Here is a 25673-nt window from a genome sequence, read left to right on the forward strand (position 1 = left end):
ATCCCTACCAATACTGCATAGAAAACATGCATGTCTCCTGTTTTGTCTCTTGCACCCAAGATCAGGCAGCTGGAATGAAAGAGCAGCAAAGAACAGGGACATCTTCCTGGTCAGGATAAGATGTGACCACTGAAATTCTCCCACCAGCACACAAAAGCAAGAACAAGTAGACACAGGGAGAGAGGGGAGAAATATTTCCATGAAAAATCTAACTTGCATCAGATGTATGGTCTGATGGCATTTAGGCCCAGCTCAGCCAGAGAGTTGCTTCCTCCATCTGACAAACATGAGTGGAGAAGCTCCCAGGTCCTACCCCTTGTTGCCTTGTCCAGGAATTAGGAGGAATTGCTCCAACACATTTCAACCTCTCTATTTCAGTAACTGGCAAAGAAGTAGGACAGTACAAGGATACACATCCAATTGCAGTCAGGAAGAACTTTGTAACTACCATGGGAAGAGCTGGAGCTCCTCTCAGTTCCTACCATAACCATTCATTCAACTCCCCACACACTGTACAGCCCATTCTGGCCAAGAACACCAACAGGACTCCTATGACTTAGCTGGTTTGCCATTTATTTCACTGCTTCCGAAAACCAGTTTCACCATCAACCTATTTCCCAACTAAAACCAGGAAGTCTGTTGGGAAGCCATGCCAGGGCAGCAGTGATGACAGGAGGGAATTCCTCATGCTTCATTTCTTAGCCATGGCATCTGGCCACAACCAATTCTACAGCCCACCTGTCCCTCAAAACCCACGAATGGATTACAAATACAGTGAGCAGATCAAAGTCTTCTTTTGACAGGTTGTCCCTTCCCCTAAACTCCACCTCCTACAACAAAACAGAAGAGCCATGAGATTTGTTATGATTTGAAAGCATACAAAGCATGTTCAGGTTCTGTGGCTGCTGGGGAGCAAGAAGGTTCAAACAGCAGCAGCAATCCCAAAACAGTGCAGAGCCTGGGAAGCAGAAATAGAGATGGTGAGCAATTCCAACCCAGCCCACTGGTAACAGAAATTATACAGGGCTCCTGAAGACATCAAAAATTTCACAGCTTTAGCCAGGCTTGTCTCTGAAGATAAAATGGTCAAATTTTATAATTAAGTTTTATAGCTAATACCACTATGAAATGCAAATTTCCTTCATTATCTGTAAAAAAATGTAACGTATATTACATTCCACTCTAAAGACTGCAGTATCAGCATAGGAAAAGAAGAAAAAGCCACCACAAATCAGGATAATGTTAGAAAGGCTTTGTAAACATTGCAAGTGTAAAACAGCACTCTCATCTACCAGAACTTCACAGAAATGTAGCAGAAGTGTTTCAGCACTATCAACCTGAATGTAAGTTCCCAAAATTATTTTGGAATAAGGAATAAGCCACATACCTTTTAACATAACCCAGGTTCAAAGATAGGCATTGCCAAGATCCACTTAATCTTTTAGAGGCATCACTGTAGCCCCCCCAAGTACCTTCCAATTAAGCACTGCAGAGAATTTAGCCCTCTATAATCAGTCCCTTCTCCTTTTCTGGCACAGTAACTGTGCAAAAATTAGTAAATGACACCTGCTGTGGCAAGGACAGATCACTACACATATAGAATCTGCTAAATTGGAAGGGACATATCAGGATCACTGAGTCCAACTCCTGGCCTGCCCCAGCACACCCCAAGAACCACACCATATGACATATGCCCCTTGTGTCTGCATACAAAATTCAATATGAAAGTGGAAGCTAGGCAGAGTAGGACCATGTGTCTTATGTATGTTTGCATTAACAAGTTATTGCCAGACCTTTGACTGTGACTTATGAACAATTCATGCAGGAAATAGAAAAAAAAAAAAAATCAAACCATTATCTCTAAAAAGCTAATAAGTCTAAAAAAGCTGGGCACACGGTGGTCAAATCCCAACACAGTATAAAACCACAAGGAAACTATTTAACTATTTACATGACACTTAAAGGCTGAGTTAAGTTTTCACTTCCACAAGGCCAAGGTCACAGGAACAAGCCCAGTGCAGTCACCAGCACAGAACCACAGGAGCCTCCCCAGCTGGGTGGGGACCTCTTGCTGACAGTGAAACTAAAATTTTCCAGCAAGTTCACAAAACCACCACTATCCTTCTTCATTCAGTGGAGCTACTCAAGCGCCACTTTCACAGTCACATACACAAGTAAGTACACAGACAAGGAAGGAGCCAAGCACACAGAAAGACAGGAAAATATAGCTCCAAGCTTCTAAATTCAGGCACTGACCAGCAGGAGAGCTTTAGTGTATCTTGGACCAAGTGGAAAAAAAAAACCAACTACCAGCTTTTCTCCAGCAGAGTCATAAGGAAGTAGTGAGTCCACATTCATTTTCAGAGCCCAAATGCCAATATCCAGACACTACATATATAAGAGAAGTTGATAGATGTCAGAAAATGAAGACAACTATGAGAAACCTTGGGAGTCAACTTTACCAAATATGCAGAGCAGCTGAGCTCAACATTCATAAACAGTCATGAGAAGTGTTTGAGATTTCTTCTCATTTGAGATATCAGAGCTGATCAGGAAAGGGAGTGGGCTGGGGATGGAAGGGAAACAAAAAAGAAATAGCAATGAATTTTATCACACATAGGCTGGATTCCCTCAGTTTTTTGCCTGAGATGCACATTTTCTGTATCCACTACATGAAGTCTTGGATCTCATGAAGCAGCAAGCATGTCCCTGTGTCTGCCACTTCTGTTTTGATGTCTCTGCCCCTTAAAAACTTTTTGTCAGTTGAGTCAAAAGATTTATCTTTATCTCAGTTATGGCATTTAAAAAAAAATGAATATGCAAGAATACATATTGTCCACATGGCATTCACTCATCCTAGAGAAAACATTCCAGTCACAACCTAGAGAACTACCATTCAAAAAAATCCAAAGACTTTGGGACAATATACATCAATTCTTATAACAAATTCAGATAGTTTTAAAAAAATTACAAATCATCGTGTTTCTAAGAACTGTTATCAGTCAAGGTTTTCAAGAATTATCTTCTATATCCCCAATGCCCAAGAGCTCCCCACACAGTCTGGATGTGACAAGGAAACAAACCCATCCCTTAAGAGTGGCCCGGTCCTGTCAGTGATGCACTCCCACACGTGCACACACACACACTTGTTGCAAACTGGCTCCAAACCACCCTTGTTCACTGGGGAAAGCTCAGGGGTGTTCATCATGGGTTGCAAGAATTCCCACCCCTGCATGTGATGGAAGAAATACAGATACATGCTTTAATATGAACTAAGGAATTGCCATACTCCAAGCAACTAACTGGAAACACCTCATTAAAGACAGGCTTTTAACAATCTTGGATCCACATATTGCTGTATAATTATTCTCAACTTGAAAGGACTGCATCATTTCCCAGGAATATCACAATCTCTAAATGCAAGTCCTAGAAGGGAAAAGTAGATGGAAGTCTATGCATACATTGGTGTGCACAGGCATATACAGCTAAATAGTCCTCCTTCTCTCTTATCTAAGAGTATACACAACAAAGATGACAAAAAGCCACCCCCATCTCTTCCATCACTTAAAAACCACTGCCTCACCTTGTGGCTGTGCTTTTGTATATCAGGAGGAAACAGGCAAGCCAGTAAGTGCATAATTGCATTTCTATTTTCTTTACCATTCACTTTATGAGGGGGAGGGGGAGGAACAGGAGCAGTTGAAAATCTGTCCTTCCCTGAGGGCTGAAACTCATGAAACGTGTTTTTTTCAAGAGAGAGTGGGGTTTTTTCCCCTTGGAACTCTATAATTTCCATTCCCTAACCCTTACAATAACCTCAGTGGCTACATCTAATCACCTTGCTAATCCCCAGATAACGTATTTAGTATTCAGTCTTTTATTTGAGCCATTACTGCCACTCAGGAGAAATCTTGTTGCCTTTCTCTCAACATCAGTCACAAGTGACACTTACCTAACTAGTTATAACAAAAAGCAAGGTACAGGAACATACTAATCTTTGAAAGCTCTACCTTCTTTCAACTTTGAAGGCATTACTCCACATCTGCAGTGAGAAAACAGAAAGGAAAAGGAAGTCAGGGTAAGCTTTTTTGTTTGTTTTCTTTTACGATTTGTTTGTCTTCTTAAAGAAGAATAGGCTATAGTGCTAAAGATCAAGGCTGACCTTCCTGGATGTTTTTGATATTTCCCCTAAAAAATGCACAGATCTGAATCACGGATACCCCAAATGTTACGTTCATCTGACAAGCCCAAGATCTGTGACAATCAATAGTGCTGAAGCATGACAAAGACGAGACTCATTTTACAGTTTTTCCTTCTGATTAAGAAGGAAAAACTGTAAAATTAATGGAAAAAAAAATCCCACTGTTCTGAAGTATAAACAGGTCTCATCCACAGATAACTTAATAATTGATAGCTACTATTATAACATGGTGACCCAAAACTGTAGTATTAAGAGGTCTTTACCACTTGAAATTTCATATCCATCCTTAGGAACACCCTGCCCTAAGAGGAGAAAAGATCTCTTTGATAAGGTGGCTCTGATGTTAGCTGAATACAAGTTGAAAAACAAGAAAAACGTTAAGCCTTTGAAATTCACAGCCATTCACTGAACCAACCTAAGACACAGCACTCAACCTGGTAACAGCAGAGATGAACTATTACAGGCAGTTGCCACTACAGACAAATTTCACCCAAGTGAAACAAAGATTTCTAAAGGGTTCCACTGGTTCAAGAAACACCACCAAGACACCAGTACTGGGAACCAAGTTCAGGAAAACTAAACACCTGGGAAGTTTTAGCTGTTTCTTTACTCTTGCCATCTCTCAACAGAAATAGCAAGAAGGAAATTACTAGGGAAAATGAAGGACAAAGTAGCAGAGGGACAGATGAATAGCACACCTAAGCATAAAAAAAACCAAAACCACACAAAACCTAGCCATGCTGAAATACAGTACTTAGATTAGATTTAGCTACAAGAGAAATCAAGGGTAATCTTAAATAGTAGAGGGGATCTAAATTCATTAGCAAGAATTTAAAAACACACTACAAGGACACAGTGTGTATCAGACAGTTCCATCAACCAATATCTACTAGACATAACTGCTACCTAAATACTGTGTGTGTTATGTGCAGAAACTGCCTTTTTCTCAGCCACTGTGCTTTTATACTAAGCTGAAAGAGGTGTCTACAGTATTTCAGCATTTCCACCTACTCCCTACTTCTATGCATCAATACTGATTCTGTTGCTAGAAGCCATCTCTTGGGGTTAAATTTTAACAGACCATGTTATATTTGCATAAGTCTAGTTAATGAAGAAGTGACTGGCAGAGAGTATAATATCCTGACCTTCTGTCATGAATTTTAATTGCCTGCAGATGGTTAAGTTTAGCCTTATCTTCCCACATTATCACATCCCCATGAACACTTTCTCCCTCACCTTATGTAGTGCACTGACACCTCACAGAGCCCACCGCTGTGCCCATGAGCTACCTGCAACGCATCCTGTGGTGGGCGGAGCAGTGGGTCAGGTGTGACCCCTGCATGGAGGAGCTGAGGTGAATGCTAAACTGAAATTACTCTGCCCAAACCCAGTTGAAGAATTCTCCCTGGTAATGCCACAGCTGCTATAAATAGAGCAATTTCTAAACCAGCCTGGTTATTCTGATGTTTAAGGTCTCCACCGCTCTTCTAAATTTATCAAATTCCTACAAATTCCTCATCCCCCACACAAGGTTGCCTTCCTTGTTCTTCAGGTTGCTACCAAAGAACAAGGCCATTTTAAAAGAAAAAAACAGCTTGGAAAAATGGAGGAAAGGAAGCAAGCACTCTTCCATCTCTCCATGAAATTAAGAATTTCCCTTCAACTGAACAATGAGAACATTTCCTTCTACAGCACATCAATGCTAATAACAACTGAGAATGACCAGCAGATTTATCAAACCCGAGGTCAACTTGCAATTTATGAAAAATCTGTAATAAGTTGTCCATAATTCAATTACACAAATTTTAGTAAAATTTAGATACCCATTAGAGGAGGTACAAAGCTTTTCCCCTGCATAAGCAATTTTTAAAATAAAGGTTCCATTGAATAAATGACAATCCAAAACAAGATGCCTTTGCAAAAATCACATATTGCCAGATACAACTCTTGGCACCCTTACTCAGCACATTTTAGAAGTGCCATTTGGGGTTTTTTCAATATGTGCTTTTGCAAAGAAACCACTAACTTTGCATGCAGCAACTTGCAAGATCCTCCAAGAATTTCTGCCAAACTTCTTCTACACTACAGTGTTAATTCACCATATAAATATTCAAAGATGTTCTTGAACACCTGCCAGAAGGGAACACACTCCTCTGTAGCTACATAGCCACTTCCATGCTTACTTAGCTCACTACAGTAATGCCCTGGGGTGGAAATGAAAGGCCAGGCAACAAAGTTCTACAAAGACAGGTTAAAAAAAATCCCAAGAAAAAAACAAGCCATCTTGGTCACTCCAGTACACTTTCATCCTTTAATATTTAGCTGCCTAGAGCAAAGCAGGAACCCCATAAGTTTATTTGTATATAATGCATAAAGTTTCCTTCGCCTACTGCTTCCACATTTTTCACCCCAACAGTCCAAGACAGGCCTGAAAAATTCATGGCAGGATGAGTTTCTATATCAATAATTGCAAGGGGACAGAGAGAAAGCTGACCACGCTTTACTTCATGTATTCCTCAAATACTGGCAAAACCACTGAAAAAATTATCATGCCACATCTCAGCTAAGAAGGGAAGCTAAACAAGCCTAAGGATATCCAACCCCATCCTCCACAGCTGATGACCAAATGCAAAGGTAAAATGAGTTTGGGAATTTTCTATTTGTTTTACACTAAATAGAAACAGCCTGTGAGGCAGAAGTAGATATGAAGGGGAAAAAGCAAGGAAGATTAGATTCTGTTTTGGTCACATTTTCCATCTATTTCAAGAGGCTAGTTTTGTCATTTAAGATATGCAAGAACTCAAGGCTGAGGTGACATTTTGGACCCTTATCTAACGTAGTTTTACATTAAATAAATATTTTTTCCTTAAGGATGGAATTTCAAAAGTAGTCTCTTTTGCACATATATTTTTACTTGAACAGGAATTTAAAACAATCTTCAAAATTAAATATGTGGTTATTCATATTTAATTTAGTTTTTTATTCTACAAAAGGAAATTTGAAATAGAACTTTACAAATCATTTAGAGCTGAGAGAACATATTTAACTAGTTCTATTTATTATAAAAAGAAATTACAGTTACTGAATCAGCTCTTGGTAAGGTTCTAGCAAAGAATTCCTCTCACCAAAGAAATACACTGCCCTTCATTACTGAGATATAATTAGACCAGTTTGCAAAAAGTGTAGGGCACTATATTTGCACTTGACTGTTAGAGCAACAGGTTACCTATTCACACTACAGAGATTTAAATAAACAACAGGTTATTATTTATAACAAGCTGGATGATTCTGGAAGACATGATCTAACTGACTCACCCACTCCTCAGCTGTACTCTCACCATTCCAAGCCCTGCAGGACTGGAGGAGGGTGGGGGAAATGTGTAAAGACTGTTAAGGAAGGAATTCTTTATGTAGTAAAACTTTTATGTGGTTCCCCTTGATTAAGATACTTCAAGGATGCCTTAGTTAAAAAAAATAGTAATTTAACCAGAAATTCTCTTTTGTTCCTGTTTTTTTTTGCATTACTTCAATACTTAGGTCTAAAAGTAATTGTCTGCAAAAGAGGATTTATAACCCTTTTAACTATACACACCGTACACAGAAGGTGCAAGCTCTATATCACACACCAATTTTCACTGCAATTAGATTTTACAATTTCTCAGTCTTTCCAAAAAGACTTTTGTGACACCTTGCAGATTCCAAACTATAGCTGAGTTCAATTTATTCATCCAAAAAGGAGAGGGATAAAAAGAAAAGGAAAAAACACAGCCTCTATTAAGTATAGCACAATACAGATACAAAGCAGTTTAAAATAAACTCACACAACTGACACACATTACTTTTCCCCTACTTACACCACACTGCATCCCAGACAACAGATCCAGATCAAAATCCGACTCACAGCCACAGATTCTCACCAAGATCAAACATAATTAATTTAATTGCTTTTTAAAGACTTCCAGTAACACCAGTTATCTTAATTACCATTCATCTACTCTGTCAGATGATAACCTTTTGGCTCTGCTAAATTTGGGAGTGCCAAGAACATAGCATTTCCTTTTTTCTAGTGTATTGTAGATGAGAGTTGAGTGTCCAACTTTTACATTTTTACATTTTTTTTGGCAGCACAAGAGGTTTTTAATAGGATAGCAAGTTAAGGTCCTTTCTGAGTGCTGGAAGAATATGAAAGGAACCTTACTACCAATGAGAATACCAGGCACACAATATCTTAGGAGGAACAAAACCCCTTTTTCTACTTTCTGCCCTCCATACTAGGATAAAAACAATTGAGTGCATTTCAGTACGAAGGGAAAAAAATTGTCAGATTAGAGAGCATAAGGACCCAAATCCATAAGAAAACCATAAGAAAACAGTTTTCCAACTGAAGGAAACAAGTTTAATTTCACAATTTCTCTTCTCCTTACCATACCCACACAAATTATGCAGAATACTTTCATAATCAGGTTGCACTTCTCTAGGCAACATAAAATTTGGTTTCAGATGATCACTATAGTACATTACCATCTTTCAGCATTGCAGTGTATCCCAGTTACTCATATTCTTTAACCCCTTCCTTCTTTCCCCAGGCAGCAAAATGGAGTTCAATTGAACATTACACTTTCAACAGTTCTTAGTACATGGGAACAAATTTAAGTTAAAGCCAGAAAATGCATGACCAAAATAAGAAGCTACAAAAAAAGGAGGTGAGAACTAACGTGGAATAAATAAATCAGCAAAACATTTATAAGCAGTCTTCATTTTTCTTAGCACTTTATTTGAACATTATATAGACACAGTCCATTTTTACCACCTGACTAGTGGTTTCTGCTCCATCCCAGCTTCCTCTGCCCAACAGTAGCATGGAAGCACTGTGAAAGAAAGGATACATCAGGACTTCCAGGGCAACAACCAGCAGCAAATTTAGAGATTTCATTTTCTTTCTGCCCAAATCACACTGGAACCAAACTCTCCACTGAATATATTACACAACATGAACTAATTTTTCCTAGCCAGCTCCAAAGATTTCCATTTCCTCTAAAGGCCATTCAACAGATCTGGGCAACTTCAGAGAGGACTCTACTGTCAATCACAGAATTAAACCTAAAACTAAACTGAATCAACTACACTAAGGACACTGAATCCTTTAAGGATGAAGACCAGCTCAAGACCTTTTCAACACTGCATTGCAAAGAGACAGCGTAAAATCAAATTTGACATGCCTACAACAGGTCGGGGCTTTCAGGACCCCTCACTGCTTTCACACTAGTTTTCTCCCTTCTGAAGGCACCTTGCCCTTTTAGTAAGCAAAGAAACCTCTACATCACATGTGATATTTTGCTGAAAACACATAAAATAAATTACCATTTAATTGTGTTCTTATACATAAAACCACAAGCGATAGGACCCACCAGGTACTACGCAAAAATGTATCTGGCTCAGAAGGGGGCATTACATGCTAGAGCGATCCCTGACCTAACCCAGTAACCTCTATTTCAGGTGCAGCATCAAGTGAAGCAGTAAGAGCATTAAAGTACCTGTAAAATTCAAGAGCTCCTGCAATGTGAAAGTGCCCTGGAGCAGAAATACTACACTCAAATTCCTCTTCAGGGCAGAGCTGCACTTACTGACACAATGCACATAGCATGAGATTCCTGTGGGAATTTGGGAACACCAAGGATAGCAACCTCACCCAGGAAGTAATCAGGGCCCAGACCTCAAAGGGGCCAACCACAGCACGCCGCATTGTTCACTTCAGGATATGATTGAACACAACACAGAGATCATAAAGCCAGAAGACATTTAACCTACATAATTCCCCTCTAAGCACACTTGTTACCTCAATGCCAGAGCACCACCATCCCTGAGCTAGCACACTCTGCACTGTGCATACCCAGCATCACAGCACAGCACCCACTCTTGCACCAGGCAAATAAAGGGAATAGCTCCCCAGACATATCCCCCACATTTCTTCCAGGCAAACATGGACTCTGTCTCCTGCCAATGGGTCCATCAACATCTATGTAGTGACATATTTCCCTTCTATATACAGCCCTAAGCTGTCCTCCTTTTTAAGCATCTCATCTATTTGGACTCTGACACAAACATAAGTATCATGATTATTATCTCATTTCAGGTAAACAACTACAGCAATGACATTGCTCTTTCTCCTGCAGTGGGTTTTTGTAAAAAGGAATGTATCAGAACTGTCCCTGTGTGCTGGCCAGCCCCCCTTGCAATACAATGGCTGTTTATCATTATAACACTACATCCTTGCAACCATCACCAGGGCTGGATGGTGGTCAGTACAGGCAATAGAGGCGTTTGTTGTGGCTGCCTTATTCTGGAGAAGAAAAAGGAGAGCAACTCTCCTTTTCTCCAGCACTCAATGTCCTTACAATGTCTTTCTCCTGGAAGAGGGGTGGGAATCAAGACTCTACTGCAAGCTTGCTCTTCCACTTAGCCCAGCATCTTTTAGCAGCGTATTTTCCAGAATTATCAGATCATTTATGTTGGAAGAGAACTCTAAGGTCATCCAACCATTAAACTAGCACTGCCAAGTCCACCACTAAATTCCTCTTTTTGGCCTACATCTTTGGACATGATCATTGAGCAGCACCTATCCAGGGCAGAAACACATGCAAACACAAACACCCTGGCCCAGAAAGTTTTGGGACTTCCCTAATTTATTACAAAATGCCCTCAATGCTCTCTGGCCCCTCACTCACTTCCTGGTACACCTTCTCTCTGTGCAATACATCAGGAATGGGCCCCATCTCATCCTACACTGCAGTCAGGTGCTCAGTGAAAAGGTCAGTAGTTTGAACCCTTCGAAAATTTGAACAGTGACAGAAACTTGTCAACAGTGACAAGCTGGCACGAGGGCTCTAATTATGAGGCAGTGGCAGGAAACAGGTACAACTCCAAATATACCCCCAGCCAGTTTTTGGAAAAGGTGACCCCTTTTGATGTGCATTTTTCACATGCCTCAGTGGCCAGGGACCAGGCCAGGAAGCAGGTGCTTGCACAGCAGGCAGATGCTGACAGCCATGCAGTCTGTCTGTGCCAGCACCCCAGCACACAGCTCCACCACAGACAGACCTCTGCAAACAATTCTGACTTCACTGGAGTTATCTTCTGTGAAGATGATCTAAAACAGCAGCTAAATCCTTGAGGATTCCTTTTTTCCCTGCAAATACCTGCCAAGACAGGAAGGTGAAGCCAAGGAGGCAACAGAGTCCAGCAACAAAAAAAAGAGTACGACATTTTCCACCTGTTTCACTAGATTTTCAGACTGTCTCTAATTGCCTTCTGTTCACAGCACAGAGGAGATGCTGCCTGAAAAACAGAAGCACAGGGGCCTCAGGTGTCAGCACACAGCCCCGCCACACATCAGGACATGGCCCAGGGCAGTGGGAACCAGCACTGCCACATTCATCCCTTTACCCTTCCCTCATACCAAGATGACAGCAAGGGGTGGGGGAGGTGCAAGGTATCTCCACCTCTTTTGCTCTTTCCCCATACACTCTACAACACATCCAATCAATCACTGCAGTCTTCCTTCAACTGGGAGAAAAACCATGAAGTTGTACAAGGTAAAGGGAGTAACAAAACATGCACACAAAAAAAAAAAAAAAAAAAAAAAAAAAACAACTTCTGGAAAGAACACAAATATGTTTTTCAGAAAGGCTTAGGGCCTTTTAGTTTATTTTGGATAATTATTTTTAACCGCATAACATGTTCAAAAAGTATTAGCCTTATACTTGGAATTGAACAGGACATCTATTTTTAAATATTATTCATTCAGCCACAAATCATCCCCAGAGACAAGACAAATAATAATAAATCAATGTCTCCAGCGAGCACAGAGTCACCCTGGCAGTAAACCAGCCCAGCTGACCATTCAATGTTGCATTTTATGTGCATATTTTACATGCACCCCTGGATTGTATGTGCCACAAAACCCTTCTAACACAGGCATCTCTTCAGACTCAAGATCCCATATTTTAAATCCAGTTAAATGCTCCAAAGCATCTTCTTCCAACCCCAGATTCTGCCAGCCAAACCAGCAATATACATTGAGGCAAGTTTATACGCTCAGACTGACAGCAGGCTAATATATTTTATCTTTATAAAATGAAGTCTCAATTTGAGAAGTAAAATATCCCAGTCTCACAGGTGATAGTAGACCACCACTAGGGCTAACAGGAGACAGATAAGCACAGAGTTTGCTTCAGTTCAGTACACACTTTTCCAGTTTGTTCCATCTATTTTCAGGACTGTAATTTATACAGTGTGACAGATGAAAAAGGCATGTTACCATCAACACACTGTCCCATTTGATGCCTCAGACATTCATGACCATGGGATTCCACCTTTACCACTGCACTCCTGGCATTAATTTCAATGTTGCTCAAAGAGGGAGAAACAAGCAAGGGTTAATCATCCTCCAAAACCAACCCATTTTGCAAGGCCAGGTATTGTTCTTTCATCCTATTGCACACACCCTTACCTAAGGGAAGGAAAAATGCTTGAGTGAACACACTTCCTTTTCTTTAGGTAAGGTACCCTACAACACACAAAGAGCTGTCACACCACAACCCTGCTGAGCACCTTGCTCAAAAATAACTGATCTCATAAACCAGAGAGTTTAGGAGTTTTTGATCAGACTTAGTCTGTTTGTTTTTCAAAGTCAGAAAAGGTTCAGCCTGTTTTCTTCAAGGAGATGAACACACCCAACACTGTTAGTCACTATGTAAGCAAAGTAACTACTATCTTTTACCAATGATGAAATATTTAACACTGTCTGCTGAGAAAGGGAAGTTACCATGTAGTGACAGAAAACTCACTCCAGCCGATTACAGGTAGAGAAGGTCTCAGTCAGGAAATTCTTAGCTTAAAGATTTGGAAGACAACCTTAACATTCGAGTATAGAAATTATTTCTACTCTTAAAATAAATATGAACAACAAAATACAGTTTACATGGAATCCATCAACTTCAAGTCTCCCAAGTTTTAGCAACCATTTACTTCATTATACCCTAAAGAAAAGCCTTTCTAAACAGCTACTTTTGATTTAAAAAAAAAATCTAAAATTTGGTTTCTCAGGTCCATGCCTCACTTCTCTCCAGAGAAGGATCTAAAACCAACCCCAAGAATTCAGTCCTGAGTCTTCATGCAGGTTCTCATGCTCCCTCCCGCTATGATGTGTAAGAAAGTTGAAAACTGTGTTAATCCTTCAGGCATAAAAGGGCCTTTGTTAAACTCTGCAGAGGTGTCAGTCAAGGAGAGGCTCTCTCTGCAGGAGGACTGAAGTAACAGACACCACTGTGGCTGATGCAGCAGTCACTCTATCCCTGCATCTCAACAGCTCTCTAAGCCTTGACTGATCTAGGCTGGAGTGTTTTGGATAAGAAAGTACAAGAAAAGCATATACATGGAAACAAGTTTTCCAAGTAGTGGTATGATGCACCTGGGCATTGGAAGCCTCTTGCAAGCACTGGACTATACTTGCAAAAACTTGACCTCCATATTTAACATGCTGCTCTTCACCAGGGAGGGGAAAGAAGAGAGCAACAGGGATCTGGAGCAGCCAGCAGTGAAGAACATCAGGGTAGGAGCCTGACATCTATGGACACTGTAAAACACTTCACTAAAATTATGAATAGCAGAGTTCTTTCAATCTCCTTTCTTTCAGTACTGATTCCCCTGTAACCAAGGAACTTCCAGTTAACACTCAGAGGGCAAATAATGAACTTGAACTGGGTTTCAATAGCCTTGAAAATAAAAATAATTCCAACACAGAATAGTATGATGTCTGACAATGGACAAAACTCCATTTGAACTCTTCCCTTCCCGTTCTCCTTTTCCATTTTGAACATAGTGATTGTGCACTTAAGTATAAAACCACTTCCACATTAATACAATCGTCAACATTTAATTTGCCCTGTCAAGATAACAATGTAATCTTCCAAAAGTATGTTTCAGAATTTTAATAAATCTTCAAATGTCTGGTGAAACCAGAATGGTGGTTGGCAGGGGTGGGTGTTTCTTTAAAAATGTCCTTTTTTTCCTGAATTAGCTCAATGCTCCCAATCTCAGTGTGCCAGTGAAACACAGCATCCTCATCAGCAAGTGCCTGGACACTGTGCAAGTGACACTGTCCGAGCACTCCTCTGCACAGATTACAAAGTGTGTAAATGTAGTTTTTGAGTACAAAGACCAGAGTAAATACTTTATTAACTCTCTGATTAAACTTAATAACCTCTAGTGTTAACTAAGGTAAGAAAATTATTTTTCTTAAAGCTCAATAAATCAAACCAAGTTCTAAATTGGGCACAACAGACAGGTCCAAGAGAAAAATTCCCAAGCATAGAGGAAAAGCACTCAGAGCAAAGCAATTACACATCACTGTTCCAGAGAGAACAAAACCATATTCAGAAGGACACCACTAGACTTTCTTGACAAAAGACTGTGGAAGCTGAAAGATACATTGTGTTAACACAATATGTTCCTGTGAATTTCCACAAGAAGTCTCATCCAAGAACAAGATGTACATGTAGAAACTAGGAAAATAAGGGTGATGAACTCTCTCTGGAAACAATTTATGCTGACCATAGCTGTTGTTCATTATAAAGCTGTAACAGAAGTAAAAGCCTGGAAAGAAGGAACAGAAAGGCTTTGGTCTGCTGGCATTTAACTATTACTTTATTTATTCTCTTTGGTTAATACAATCATATTTTATAAAATAACTATTAAAACAACACAGAAACCAAAAGGCTTTGCTCTATTCCCAGTGTCCTCCCATAAAATGCTCAAATAAATTCCCATTGTTCTTCATACACAGACTGCTGCTCTTTGCTCATCCAGGATAATGTGGTAAATTAAGAATAAAAATAGCTGGCAAAACATTTCAGAATTTAACCATCATACCACTTTTCTCTCATCAATAATTTGTAACATAACATTTTAGCAGCATATTCTATCTTTGGTCCTCTGCCATGATCTAAACTGGGGGGTTGTAGGAGGCAAAAAAACACATTTCAATGCTAGGAAATAAAAGCAGAGTACATGGGAACTAGCTGAAGTTATTTGTGGAATGAATTACATAGACCCATCAAAGCATGTTCTTTCATGGCTTAAATTGCATGTTTCTCCACAACTAAATGCATAAGCTGTTGACTGTCCTCATGTGTTTATCTAATTACACTACAAAATCTTTACATTTTTGGACGCTAGGTCCTCTTCGTTTATAACAAGGTGATGTTGAAGTCCAGAAAAGAACTTACTGATCAATTTATGGCTGAAAAGTACTGCTGTACATTCCCTATACTGGTCATCAAAATAACCTTAAGAATACATATCTAATCTCTGTCACATAGCCAGATCCTGTCCTCCCACCATGCATCCTGTGCTTTTGAGACAGAAGTTGGTCTTGTACTGAAACACACAATCACCATATCCCACCAGACAGAGACTCAACAGCTCTTCACCACTTCTTCCATATCCAGCAGAAGATCTGCTCACCTGAAAAGATGCTAGGCTGCTAGAGAATGCTTCCCCAGCACAGGAGGAACTACAATTAAGCTACTCTCAGTTAACAACTCTCAGTACTCTCAGTGTACTGTACTGAAGCAATTATTCCTCTCTGGCATCTCGACATGGTTGATGGTGCATCTGTCCCACGCACTCAACAGATGAATGAATACCTAAAAATGCATTTTATTAAAGAGTGAACATATTTCTAAAAGAAACCTTCACCAAGTCACTGCCACAGCTGTATATGTACCCACTGATAACCAGCCTCCTCTGCACGGCTGCAGCTCTCACCCAGAGCTGGTCAGGCCACCAGAGGGAAGATGCAGCCCAAACCACACCCAAACTCAACCCTGCCCTTGGCTGAAGGACCTGGAACTGCCCACACCCTCTGTTAGAGCTGACCATCTTCCAGCAGCCTCCCCACTGACAACCAGCTCCCAGCCCTGGCCCAGCCTTGCAAGCACCAGTGCCAATGTCAGTGTCCCTCAGCTGCTAGGATATGCACCTTGAGTCAGGGGCACTGACCCTGTACCAGCCCCTACCTGCTGGTCCCATAGATCAGTGACAACAAAACATAGCTCTAAGTGCTTGAATTTCAGTGAATTTCTCTTTTTGGCTTCACTCAGGGCTGAGCCCAACTGAGGGCCAATAATCAAACTTCCTCCTTTTATTCTGTCCAAGGCAGTATCAGGTGGATATCTTTTCAAAGAAAAAGCTCAGAGACATCATATCCTAATAAATAAATAAATGGCAGTTTGAGTCCTCCTTCTCAATGACCCACATTTCACTCACTTTGCAGCTGGGTACATTTACAAATCAGTAGTTCCTTGCCTCATTCTCAAAACTAAAGCTTGCAACAGAGCCCTGCCATTGCTTCTGTCACACCCACATGCTCCAATGGACTGTTCTATTTCCTTAGGCTGTCATTTCTGTTGCTACCTTTAAAACTCCCAGCTTTCTTCTGAGAATATACTGTCACTTTCTGAAATTACAGCTCAGCTGCATCCCCAGAACACACTGGGGGTGGGGAGAAAGACATAAAACAGGGCACTATAACTTATTCTATCATCAACACAATAAGGAGTCAGACATTGAAACTCCTCCCTCCCATCTCATAATGTTTAAACCCTGTTATTCATTCTTCAGACTGTTAGTAAGGCATCCAAATAAATGCAGTTCTCCACAACTTCATACTAGGAGTGCCTCAGTTTGCAAGATAAGTGGAATCAGCTGTGTTTTTCTAATCGTGCATTTTCCTTTGAAGGAGGGATACCATGCAACACTTGAAAAGCAGATCATGCAGGCTCTGAGCACACCAATCCACACTGCTACCTGGCAGCAGAGCAGATACACTGTCCTAAAACAACATCAGTTCAGCTCAAGCCCACGTGCTCTTCCCCTTCCATGCCTACACTGATGTACCTATTCCCTATTTGTATTCAAACCATTGTAATAACAGCACTTCCCTACTCTAACCTGCTCACAACAATCAACCCCAACACACACCATGGACAAGTGATTCTGCTAGGAGAAACAGTCCAGGGGAAAATCCAAATTAGGAGCAGTTATTCAGAGGTGTTAACATAGCCCAGCGAATTCTCTGCTAAGCTGCCCAATGCTGTGAGCACACGATAAATATTTTCATGCTCCTGTATGAGAATCTTCCTTCTTTCCCCAGACCTGAGGGGAGAAGGGGGGGGGACCATCCTCCAAAGGGCACTAGGGAAGGTGTGGAAAGGAACCCCACATTGCCCCTAGTTTGCCTCTCACCTAGGCACCCCTCCTCCACGGGATCCCCATCAGTGAGGGGTTCCCACAGCAGCAGCCCCTCCCCACATCAGCTTTTAGACCTCTTTAGAAACACTTAACACACTACACACAGTGCCTCACACAGCAGCTCTTGCTCAGGGTTGCATCCTCCTTTCCTGGCAGAGCACATGCAAATCAATGGGCTGCTTTTATGGTTTGGGTTTTGGGTTGGGTTTTTTCCCCTCCCTGAGGAGCCTCAATTTCTATTCCAAGGCAGAGTCGTGCTTCAAACACACGGAGCAGCATATGTTATTTCTTCACCTACCAATCAAGATGCTAGAAGAAACCAGCCTGGTACTTCTATATCTGTCATTTCATAAATGCTAGGCAATACCCCAGAACTGTCTTCACTGCAGCATCCGATCTGTCCCCACCAGACAGCCCAAGAAAAGGAAGCTGCACTGTTGACAGAAAGAAGCCAGGCCACAGTAACCCAAAGGCTTAAGTCATTTCAGTGGCTAGAAACAAGGAGAGCAAGTTTGTCACTCATCTTTAACACCCTATCTGCACAAATGTCCCTGAAGAGTTCACACAGTGCAAATCTGGCTACACCAACTCTGCATCCACTTGGCAGAATCCTAAGAATCCACATGCAACTGTGACAACTCCTGACAGTTTCACACCAAAATGGAAGAGCCAGATATAGAGCCAAAATGGAAAAGGAGAAGCAGCACATTTGGCCCGTGGTTATCTGGCAGTGAGAGACACAACTAAAGGAACTGGTTCCAAGGGCAGCCTGTGGCATCACGGGGCAGCGAGACCCCAGGAGCTCCCCAGGAGCAAGGCGTCTGCCAGCCAAATAAACGTTGCTTCAGAGGGCAAGAGGACAGACAGACAACAGCAGCAGTTCTCAGAATAAGCCTTGCCCCAAAAGTCCAAAACTAAGTTACAATTTCTCAAAGCAGTCTTTCAGTCAAATATATTTGAGGAGAATTAAGTTCCCTTCAATTTAGAGAGAGCCCATATCTTAAAATGCACCAGAGGCACAATCTTCTAAAAATGTTTTTCCTGCTATGTCTTACTGTTTAATTATATATTACCATTCCAAGCTCCCATGACAGATTTTAAGTGAGTTTGTCTTTTTTCCATAATTAATCATAGCAAAGACTCATCTGTTTTTCAAGCCCGTGATGACAGCACTGTTTTCACCACTGTAAGGCAATCATCCCACAGCATTCCTTCCCGAAAGCAATGAGGAAAGCTCACCTATCTGCACAAGAGGCCTTTCAAAGATATAAATCAGCTCCACATACACTACTTCATACTACAGGTAAGTTAATACAAAGCAAAACTGCCATTATACAGACACACGGCATAGTACAGGGTAATAATGCTAAATAATACAAATTATAAATATATAAACCTAGCGTAACCATCCAGGAACAAGCATCCTACTCACTGAACACCACTCAGCCATCAGCATCCATCACTGGTACAGAAAGAAGGGAGGCAAACAGATCACTGGTGTTTCTGAGAAAAAAAGCACATTCCTTTACAAACTCAATAACCAAAAGTTATTTTTTAGGCAGCTTTGGTCACCATCAAATACTATTCTAAGTGCAGAAGAGGTCTCTTCAAAGATAACCTGTAGTTACATGTAGATCAGTACTAACAGACTTAGAGAACAGCCATATCCAAAGCAGAAAACAATAAATACTAATTGGACAACAGGGAAAAGTCTCTTTTCTTTCATCCCAAGTCACAGAAGTGACATTAAGGGCATAGAAAATCTCTGCTCTGGAAAAAAATCAGTACTTATCACTTGTAACAGATTATAGCACATTCATATAAAGTTTCTTTGCTGACCACTGAAGGAAAAAGTGTTTCCAATATGATCAATAAGATACAGAGATGCCCATTTAAAGTGTTTTATCCTTCATCCTCTTAGTTTGAGAGCAAAGAACAAATGAGATACTTGCAAAATTACTTTTTCCCATCTGTGAAATCCTATGGCAACCCCCCCCTTTTTTTTCTTTTGTTTTGTAAAAGTGACAAATGGAAATCCTGTTAATTTATTTTGACTGGTCTATAGAGAAATCATGATTTTCTGCAGTTCTCCTAAATCCTTCATGTGGCACACTGGCAGCTTCCCAATTACAAGTCTAAGAAAAAATTACATAGCTTGTTCTAATAAAAACAAGCATAGATGGGCCCCACACAGCCCTGAGCAGGTGTAAAACTTTATGTGTCTTAATACAGTCTCATAAGAGTGATTTTAGATCAAAGCTCAATAACCAACACACTGCCTGCACTGACAGTGCCACCTTTAAGGCTTTCTAGCTGCTTCACAGGTTTAGAAAGCAAGATAACTGAAGCAGCAATGACTACAAAAAAGACAATACATTCAGTTGACAGCTGCTAAAGACTAAAGTTTACATTTGTATCAAAACATTTAGAAACATTTTTACTAGTACCACTCTTTGTTAAGGTCTGACCCAGAAAGATTCTGGCATTTCAAATTATAATTTCCTTCCAAGTTGTTACAAGACAAACAACAAAAAAGACTCAGCCATAGATCTTAAACATCACTTCTAGAACGTGAATGGTTTTAAATAACCACAATATCCTGACAGCTTGGTGATCTGTTCAGAAGAGATGAAGACAAACATTGAAATAGACAAACAGAATTGCCCAGGAGAACACAGAGAAAGTGATCTTTACACAGGACATTATACATCTATCTTCTTTTATTTACAAGAACAGAGTAAACTGTTTTCAGTGTGCTTATTTAAAAATGCATAGGAAGAATACACACTCAAAAATATTATGACATATTTAATAACTTGATCACATATTAAATCATGTAGAGAGTTTTTCACCCACTGTGGTTTTTGTATTTTATTTATTCAGTGAAAATATTCAGTGCACATTTGCTCCCTAACCAAAGTGTTAAGAGACTTCCCACATCACTGGTGCTATGAACTTACAGAGCAACAAGAAACAGGGCAGCCTATTTTCTGTGACAGCAAATGATTGTCTTTTTCTGATCTCTTGAGTCTCAAAAGCCTTGCAGAGGCCTTAGCTACCCCAAATATTAGTAAGTTATAACACTTCTACTGTATTTCAAGTCATTTAGACTGAACAGCATTTCATGCTGGAGAAATCTTCCCAGAAAAAAAACCCTCAGTTTTCCTTTCTAAGCATCGAAATTAGCATTCTCTTTCCATAATATCTAATTCTTCTCCTCAGTCCTGACAATTTGCTGTCACCTGGGCTTCAGGAAACTTCAGTCCTTTCATTAGGAAAACCCTCATGCAAGTTACTTGTAGTCAATGGTTCAGATCTGAACTACAGTAGTACAGTAATTTGTTTGGAGAAATCACACATCCAGATCCTAACCAGCACAGTAATTAGCAAATAATTATTTAAGATCAGTCATCACTCACTATTTTTAAATTAATGCACAAGTCTTTTAGCCCTGTATTCAAATTAACAGCACTTTCTCATTCCACTGAAGAAATTCAACATGGTTGTAACAGGAAATTTACAATCAGCTGCCCCAACCAAAACAACAGAACTTACTGTACAATTTGTTCATTCATAAAAAACCTCCAATACATCCATGTTTCCTCACACACCTTATGAAACTGTAGTACTTACATACATGCAGTCTGCAAGTATATCCCCACACTCAAAGCCCATAAAGATACTGACTATATGCTTACAATCAAATGAAATTATGTCCAGAGTAACAGCAGAAAACAAAAAACTCTACAGAATTCAAAATTCAAAACCCACAAGCATCTGCTTCATAAACTGCTCTTCCAGAAGAGAAAGACTCAGAAAGTGAAGGTCTAAGAAACAAACAATTCAAACACCAATGGGATCCAGATCAAACCCACATCCTATGTAATCTGACATATCAAATCACAACCAACCGAAGACCTAAAGTTTTTAACATGTGGAAAACTAAAAAAAAAAAATCAAACCACTGCTAGGTTTGCTAGATATCACAGGAAAACCTTTGATAACAGGAGCATTTTGCATGTAAGAATTGCACAGCCTGAGACTGTGAGGCTGAGGAGTCCAGCATCCAGTCTCTGAATGGAGCACAAATTTCTACCAAGGTTTAAACAACTCCCAGCTGTGCCTCCAACACCTCTGTTCTCCCCCTGCTAAAGTGACAGTACTTCACTGCGCATCCCAACATCCATCAGAGCCTCAGGAGACCCCAACACACTACAACCAAACAAAATCCACATTTTCCTAACAACCTTCAGATCTGTTACACGAATGTTTTGCTGGAGGAAATGCCTGAGTGAGTAGCCTTAGACAACTGTTTTACATTAAGGAGGAAGCACATTAATTTACTGCATGAGTACTACCGCGATGCACTTCCAGGAGGTACAATGTTGCAGCCACAGTTGCCATTTCCAGTGCCTGAGAATAAACATGAAAGCCACCAACACTAGGTTGCATAAGAGCACTTTAAGCACATGGCTATTTACAAAAGTAGAGGTAATTATGATGCCAGAGGTGTATCCCAAACAAACAGACTTGACTAATACTGGCAAAAAACCCAAAACAAAACAAACCCTGAGTTCTACAATTACTATTACTCAGGAACAGTAGGTGAGCTGCATGAACAGCCTCAGTCACTAGCTGTACAACCAATATATGCCCAAAAAAAACCGCTGGACAAAGGTGCTGTTTTAAAATGTCAGCTTATATCAGAAGCTATGGGTAGAGGAGAAAAGAGGAAAACACCGTTCCCCTCGACAGTTTACCTGATCTGGACTTGATGATGTCGCTGAACTCGCTGTGTCCCCCGCCAGGTCCTTCCTCCTGCTCGGAGACACGGGCCATGCTCGTGGGCTGCGGTGTGCCACGGGCGGCGCCTAAATCCGCTGGGAAAAGGCTCCCATGGAGGGCCACGGCTCAGCACCTACAGCACAGGAGCAGAAGGACAGGATGACTCCAGGGGCTATGCCAGGTGTGACTCCCGTGCGATGGGAGGGATCGAGGCTTGCTGGCCATGCCCACGCGAGTCGCGGGGCAGCGACCTGCCCCTCGCTGTGCCCCTGCAGCGGGACACCTTACGGTGGCATTTAGAAAGTGGGATGCCCCTGAAGGTGCAGCAGCACAGCTAAATCCTCAGCCGCCAAAGCCAGGCTTCACTCACCCTTGGGCTACAGGGCGTCCCGTCCCCAGAGGGGCAGGACACGGCCCTCGCCGCCACACCACCGCCACCACGGGTCACCCGGCTGGCACGGAGGGGACAGCCCCGCTCCAGGGGTGGCACAGCGAGGGAGCTCCGCTCCCGAGTGCCAGCGGCACAGGGTACGGGCAGGCGCGCTGCCCCGGCCGGCCCAGGGAGCGACAGCCACGTGTGGGAGAAGCCACGCAGCCCCTCTCCCGGGTGGGGGAAGCGGAGCTCCGCGGGGCAGGCCCTGGGCACGGCCGCCCCCGCCCGGCCGCCCCGGCAGAGCGGCCGCCGCCCCCGCTCCCCCGGCGGGGATTTTGACCCGGCAGCCGGCCGGGCGTGCCGGCACCTCCTCCCCGCGGGATGCGCGGCCGCAGCAGCGGCGCCGCCGCCCTCGAGCACCCCTACGGAGGAGCCGCTCCTCGCCCCGGCTCCCCGCGGCCGCTCCGTCCCGCCCGCAGGTGCGCCCGCCACGGGCGCTGACCCCCGCCCCGCGGCGTTACCGGAGCTGGGGAACAAACTTTCCCCGCCGAGCCCCTCCCGGTGCCGCCGCCTGCCCGCAGAGCTGCCCCGCTCCCAGAGCTGCCGGGGCAGCCGCCGACAGCAACTCTCCTGGGCCGCCACTCACCCTCGGGCGCGGCGGCGGGAGGGGCCGCTCTGCCCCGCGGCGCAGCCCGGCTCCTCCTCGCACTCCGTCCCCTGGCAGCGACTCCCGCGGAGCTGCGCTGGCGGACCCACAACTTTCTGCGCGAGGAGCCGCCGCCGCCCTCCGCCCTTCCCCTTCTCCTCCCCCTTGTTCCCCGCCCCTCGCGGCCCGGCCCTGCGGCGGCCCCTCCCTCGGCCCCGGCGCCCCCTTTGTTGGCCGGGCCAGCGCCGCGGGTGCGGGAGGGCCGCCCCGGCCGCGGCCCCTTCGCTGGGCGAGGGGCGGGGAGGGGCCGGGCCGGCGCCGAGGGGAGGGGAAGGGAAGGGTAGAGAGGGGCGGAGCGGGTCCCGGCTGCGCCCCCGCTCCTCCCAGGACCCCGCCCGAGGTGGCGGTGAAGAGTTGTCCCGCTCCCCTCCTCCTCTGGGGCCTTGCCGTCCGCACCTGTGCGCGCCCGCCGCTCCTCCTGCTCCTTGCCGTGCCCAGATAAGCGCAGTCGCGGAGCACTTGCGAGGTGAAGCGCCCCGCGGCGTCCCATGAACACCGAAGTCAGGAAGTGTGGCAAAATTTGAGAAGCACTGAGGAAATTTACAAACAGCCGGAAACAACTAGCCCGCGATCCGCCTGCTTTGGCCAGGTGTCTGTGCCTCCTCTTGCGGGGTCACTTGGCTGTTGTCACTTGGCAGTGACAACTCCCGGGCGGTTTTCGGCTGGGCAAGAAAGGAACAGTTATGGATCAATAAAAATGTGCTGATGCTGGGTGTCTGCAATCATTTTTGATGTATGAACAGACATAAATGCTAGTAAAATATTTAGCTGACACTAATTAATTTATTGCCACATTTGCAATCTGGGAATGAACAAACTCCTGTTTGCAGAGGCAAGTAATCCGTGCTCACCTGTACTGTGAGGCTGTGGAACACGTGGCTGTATTTTTCTCGATAAGCATTAGTCTGAAGTTTCAGCAGTGTCAGAAACTGTAGCTGAGTAATTCCCCGGTGTTACCTACCAGGCCTCAGGCCATGCAGCCCAAAATGTTTTCAAGGTTAGATGCATTCCCAACACCGAGTACTTCACCACCTAAATAGAAAAGGCCAGCCATCTGCAGGAAAGGAGGTGCAGAATTTATGAGCCAGCAGAAAGGAGGAAGCACAGGCTTGGCAACATACTTATTCTGTATCTCCAGGTGAACAGAAATTGTTAGCAATGTGAAACAAGGAAGATTTGTCTTCACAAGTCTTTCTTCTTACCAGTACACAGCTCATGGGTTTACTAGGCACTACAGATAACAAGAGTAAACAATGACTATGTGCACGTTAGCCTAACCTAACTTTGATATTTACCCTTACTTTACTCTTTTCCCCCCAAGGAAAAAAGAGATACCTCAAAGAAACAAAACCTGGTACCTGTAATTTATTATTATTATCATAATTCTAACTGCATATAACATTTTTTTTCCTCAGCCTGTGCTTGGTGCAGTACATGTGGAATAGGGACTGAGTCTTTTGCTTCTGTATTGCAGGATGGAAGGCCTTGCAGATAGTGTGCTATATTTCTGCATTTCAAAGAAGCCTAAAAACAAAGATGCCTGGTTTGGATCATTCCCTAGCTTCCCTTGGTGATTCAGTGCAAATTAGTTAATTTATCCTTGATCTGCTTAATCCAAACCACTGCATGAAGTCATTAATGGTTCTTACTTATAAAAGGATAATAATAATGTGTCGAAAAATTTGGATAACTGGAATTGTGAATTGAAAATTGCAGCTCGTGGATGTCAAACACTGTAAAAACATGGACATCAATACCTATCAGTGTCTAACTGTAAGGCAGCAGTATGCTGGATTTATTGGAAAGGTATGGTTTGTGTTTATGCCTATTTATTTACATTACACTGAAAAAACAGTACTGCAAACATAATGTTTGTGGTTAGAGGAGCATCACTTGTTCCTTGCTGCTCTTGACTGGTTTCTCTGCCCCATTCCATGCATTCCCTCTGCCTGCTGGATTTTCAATGCCCAGTAACAAAAAACCACCCAAACACTGGAAACCCCCAATCCAGACCCAGCTGCTTTTCAAACACTTCAAGAAACATAAAAAAACCCCTGTGTAACCCAGTGCCCACTCAAGAGTCAGCACAGATGGAGATTGTCACTTCCCACTGCTGGGAATCTAGCAGCAGTGCAGGGATAGGGATCCCAAAGCACTGCACTGCCTTGCCTAATGCAGGGAAATGCTAAGGGGAAAAAAACCCCTTTCTTTTGTGGGATGCACTGAAGGCATTACTCCTTTCACAGAGGCTACCCAAGACCGCTATCAGGTAGCAGAAACTTTGATTGCTAAAAGCT

General features: G+C 42.7%; 1 protein-coding gene across 1 annotated transcript in view; it reads right to left on the minus strand.

Moving 5' to 3' along the window:
• The window catches only part of UTRN (utrophin), a 342938-nt gene extending 319449 nt beyond the window's left edge, over nucleotides 1-23489 (minus strand). Inside the window, exons 1-2 of the mRNA XM_059469342.1 lie at nucleotides 23317-23489; nucleotides 22273-22430 (exon numbers count right to left, since the gene is read on the minus strand). Of these exons, the coding sequence (XP_059325325.1) occupies nucleotides 22273-22351 (79 nt within the window). The 5' untranslated portion in view covers nucleotides 22352-22430; nucleotides 23317-23489. The remainder of the gene's footprint in view (nucleotides 1-22272; nucleotides 22431-23316) is intronic.
• Between the last annotated feature and the right edge of the window lie 2184 nt (nucleotides 23490-25673).

This window comes from Ammospiza nelsoni, chromosome 3, assembly GCF_027579445.1.
Source record: "Ammospiza nelsoni isolate bAmmNel1 chromosome 3, bAmmNel1.pri, whole genome shotgun sequence".
Taxonomy (NCBI): domain Eukaryota; kingdom Metazoa; phylum Chordata; class Aves; order Passeriformes; family Passerellidae; genus Ammospiza; species Ammospiza nelsoni.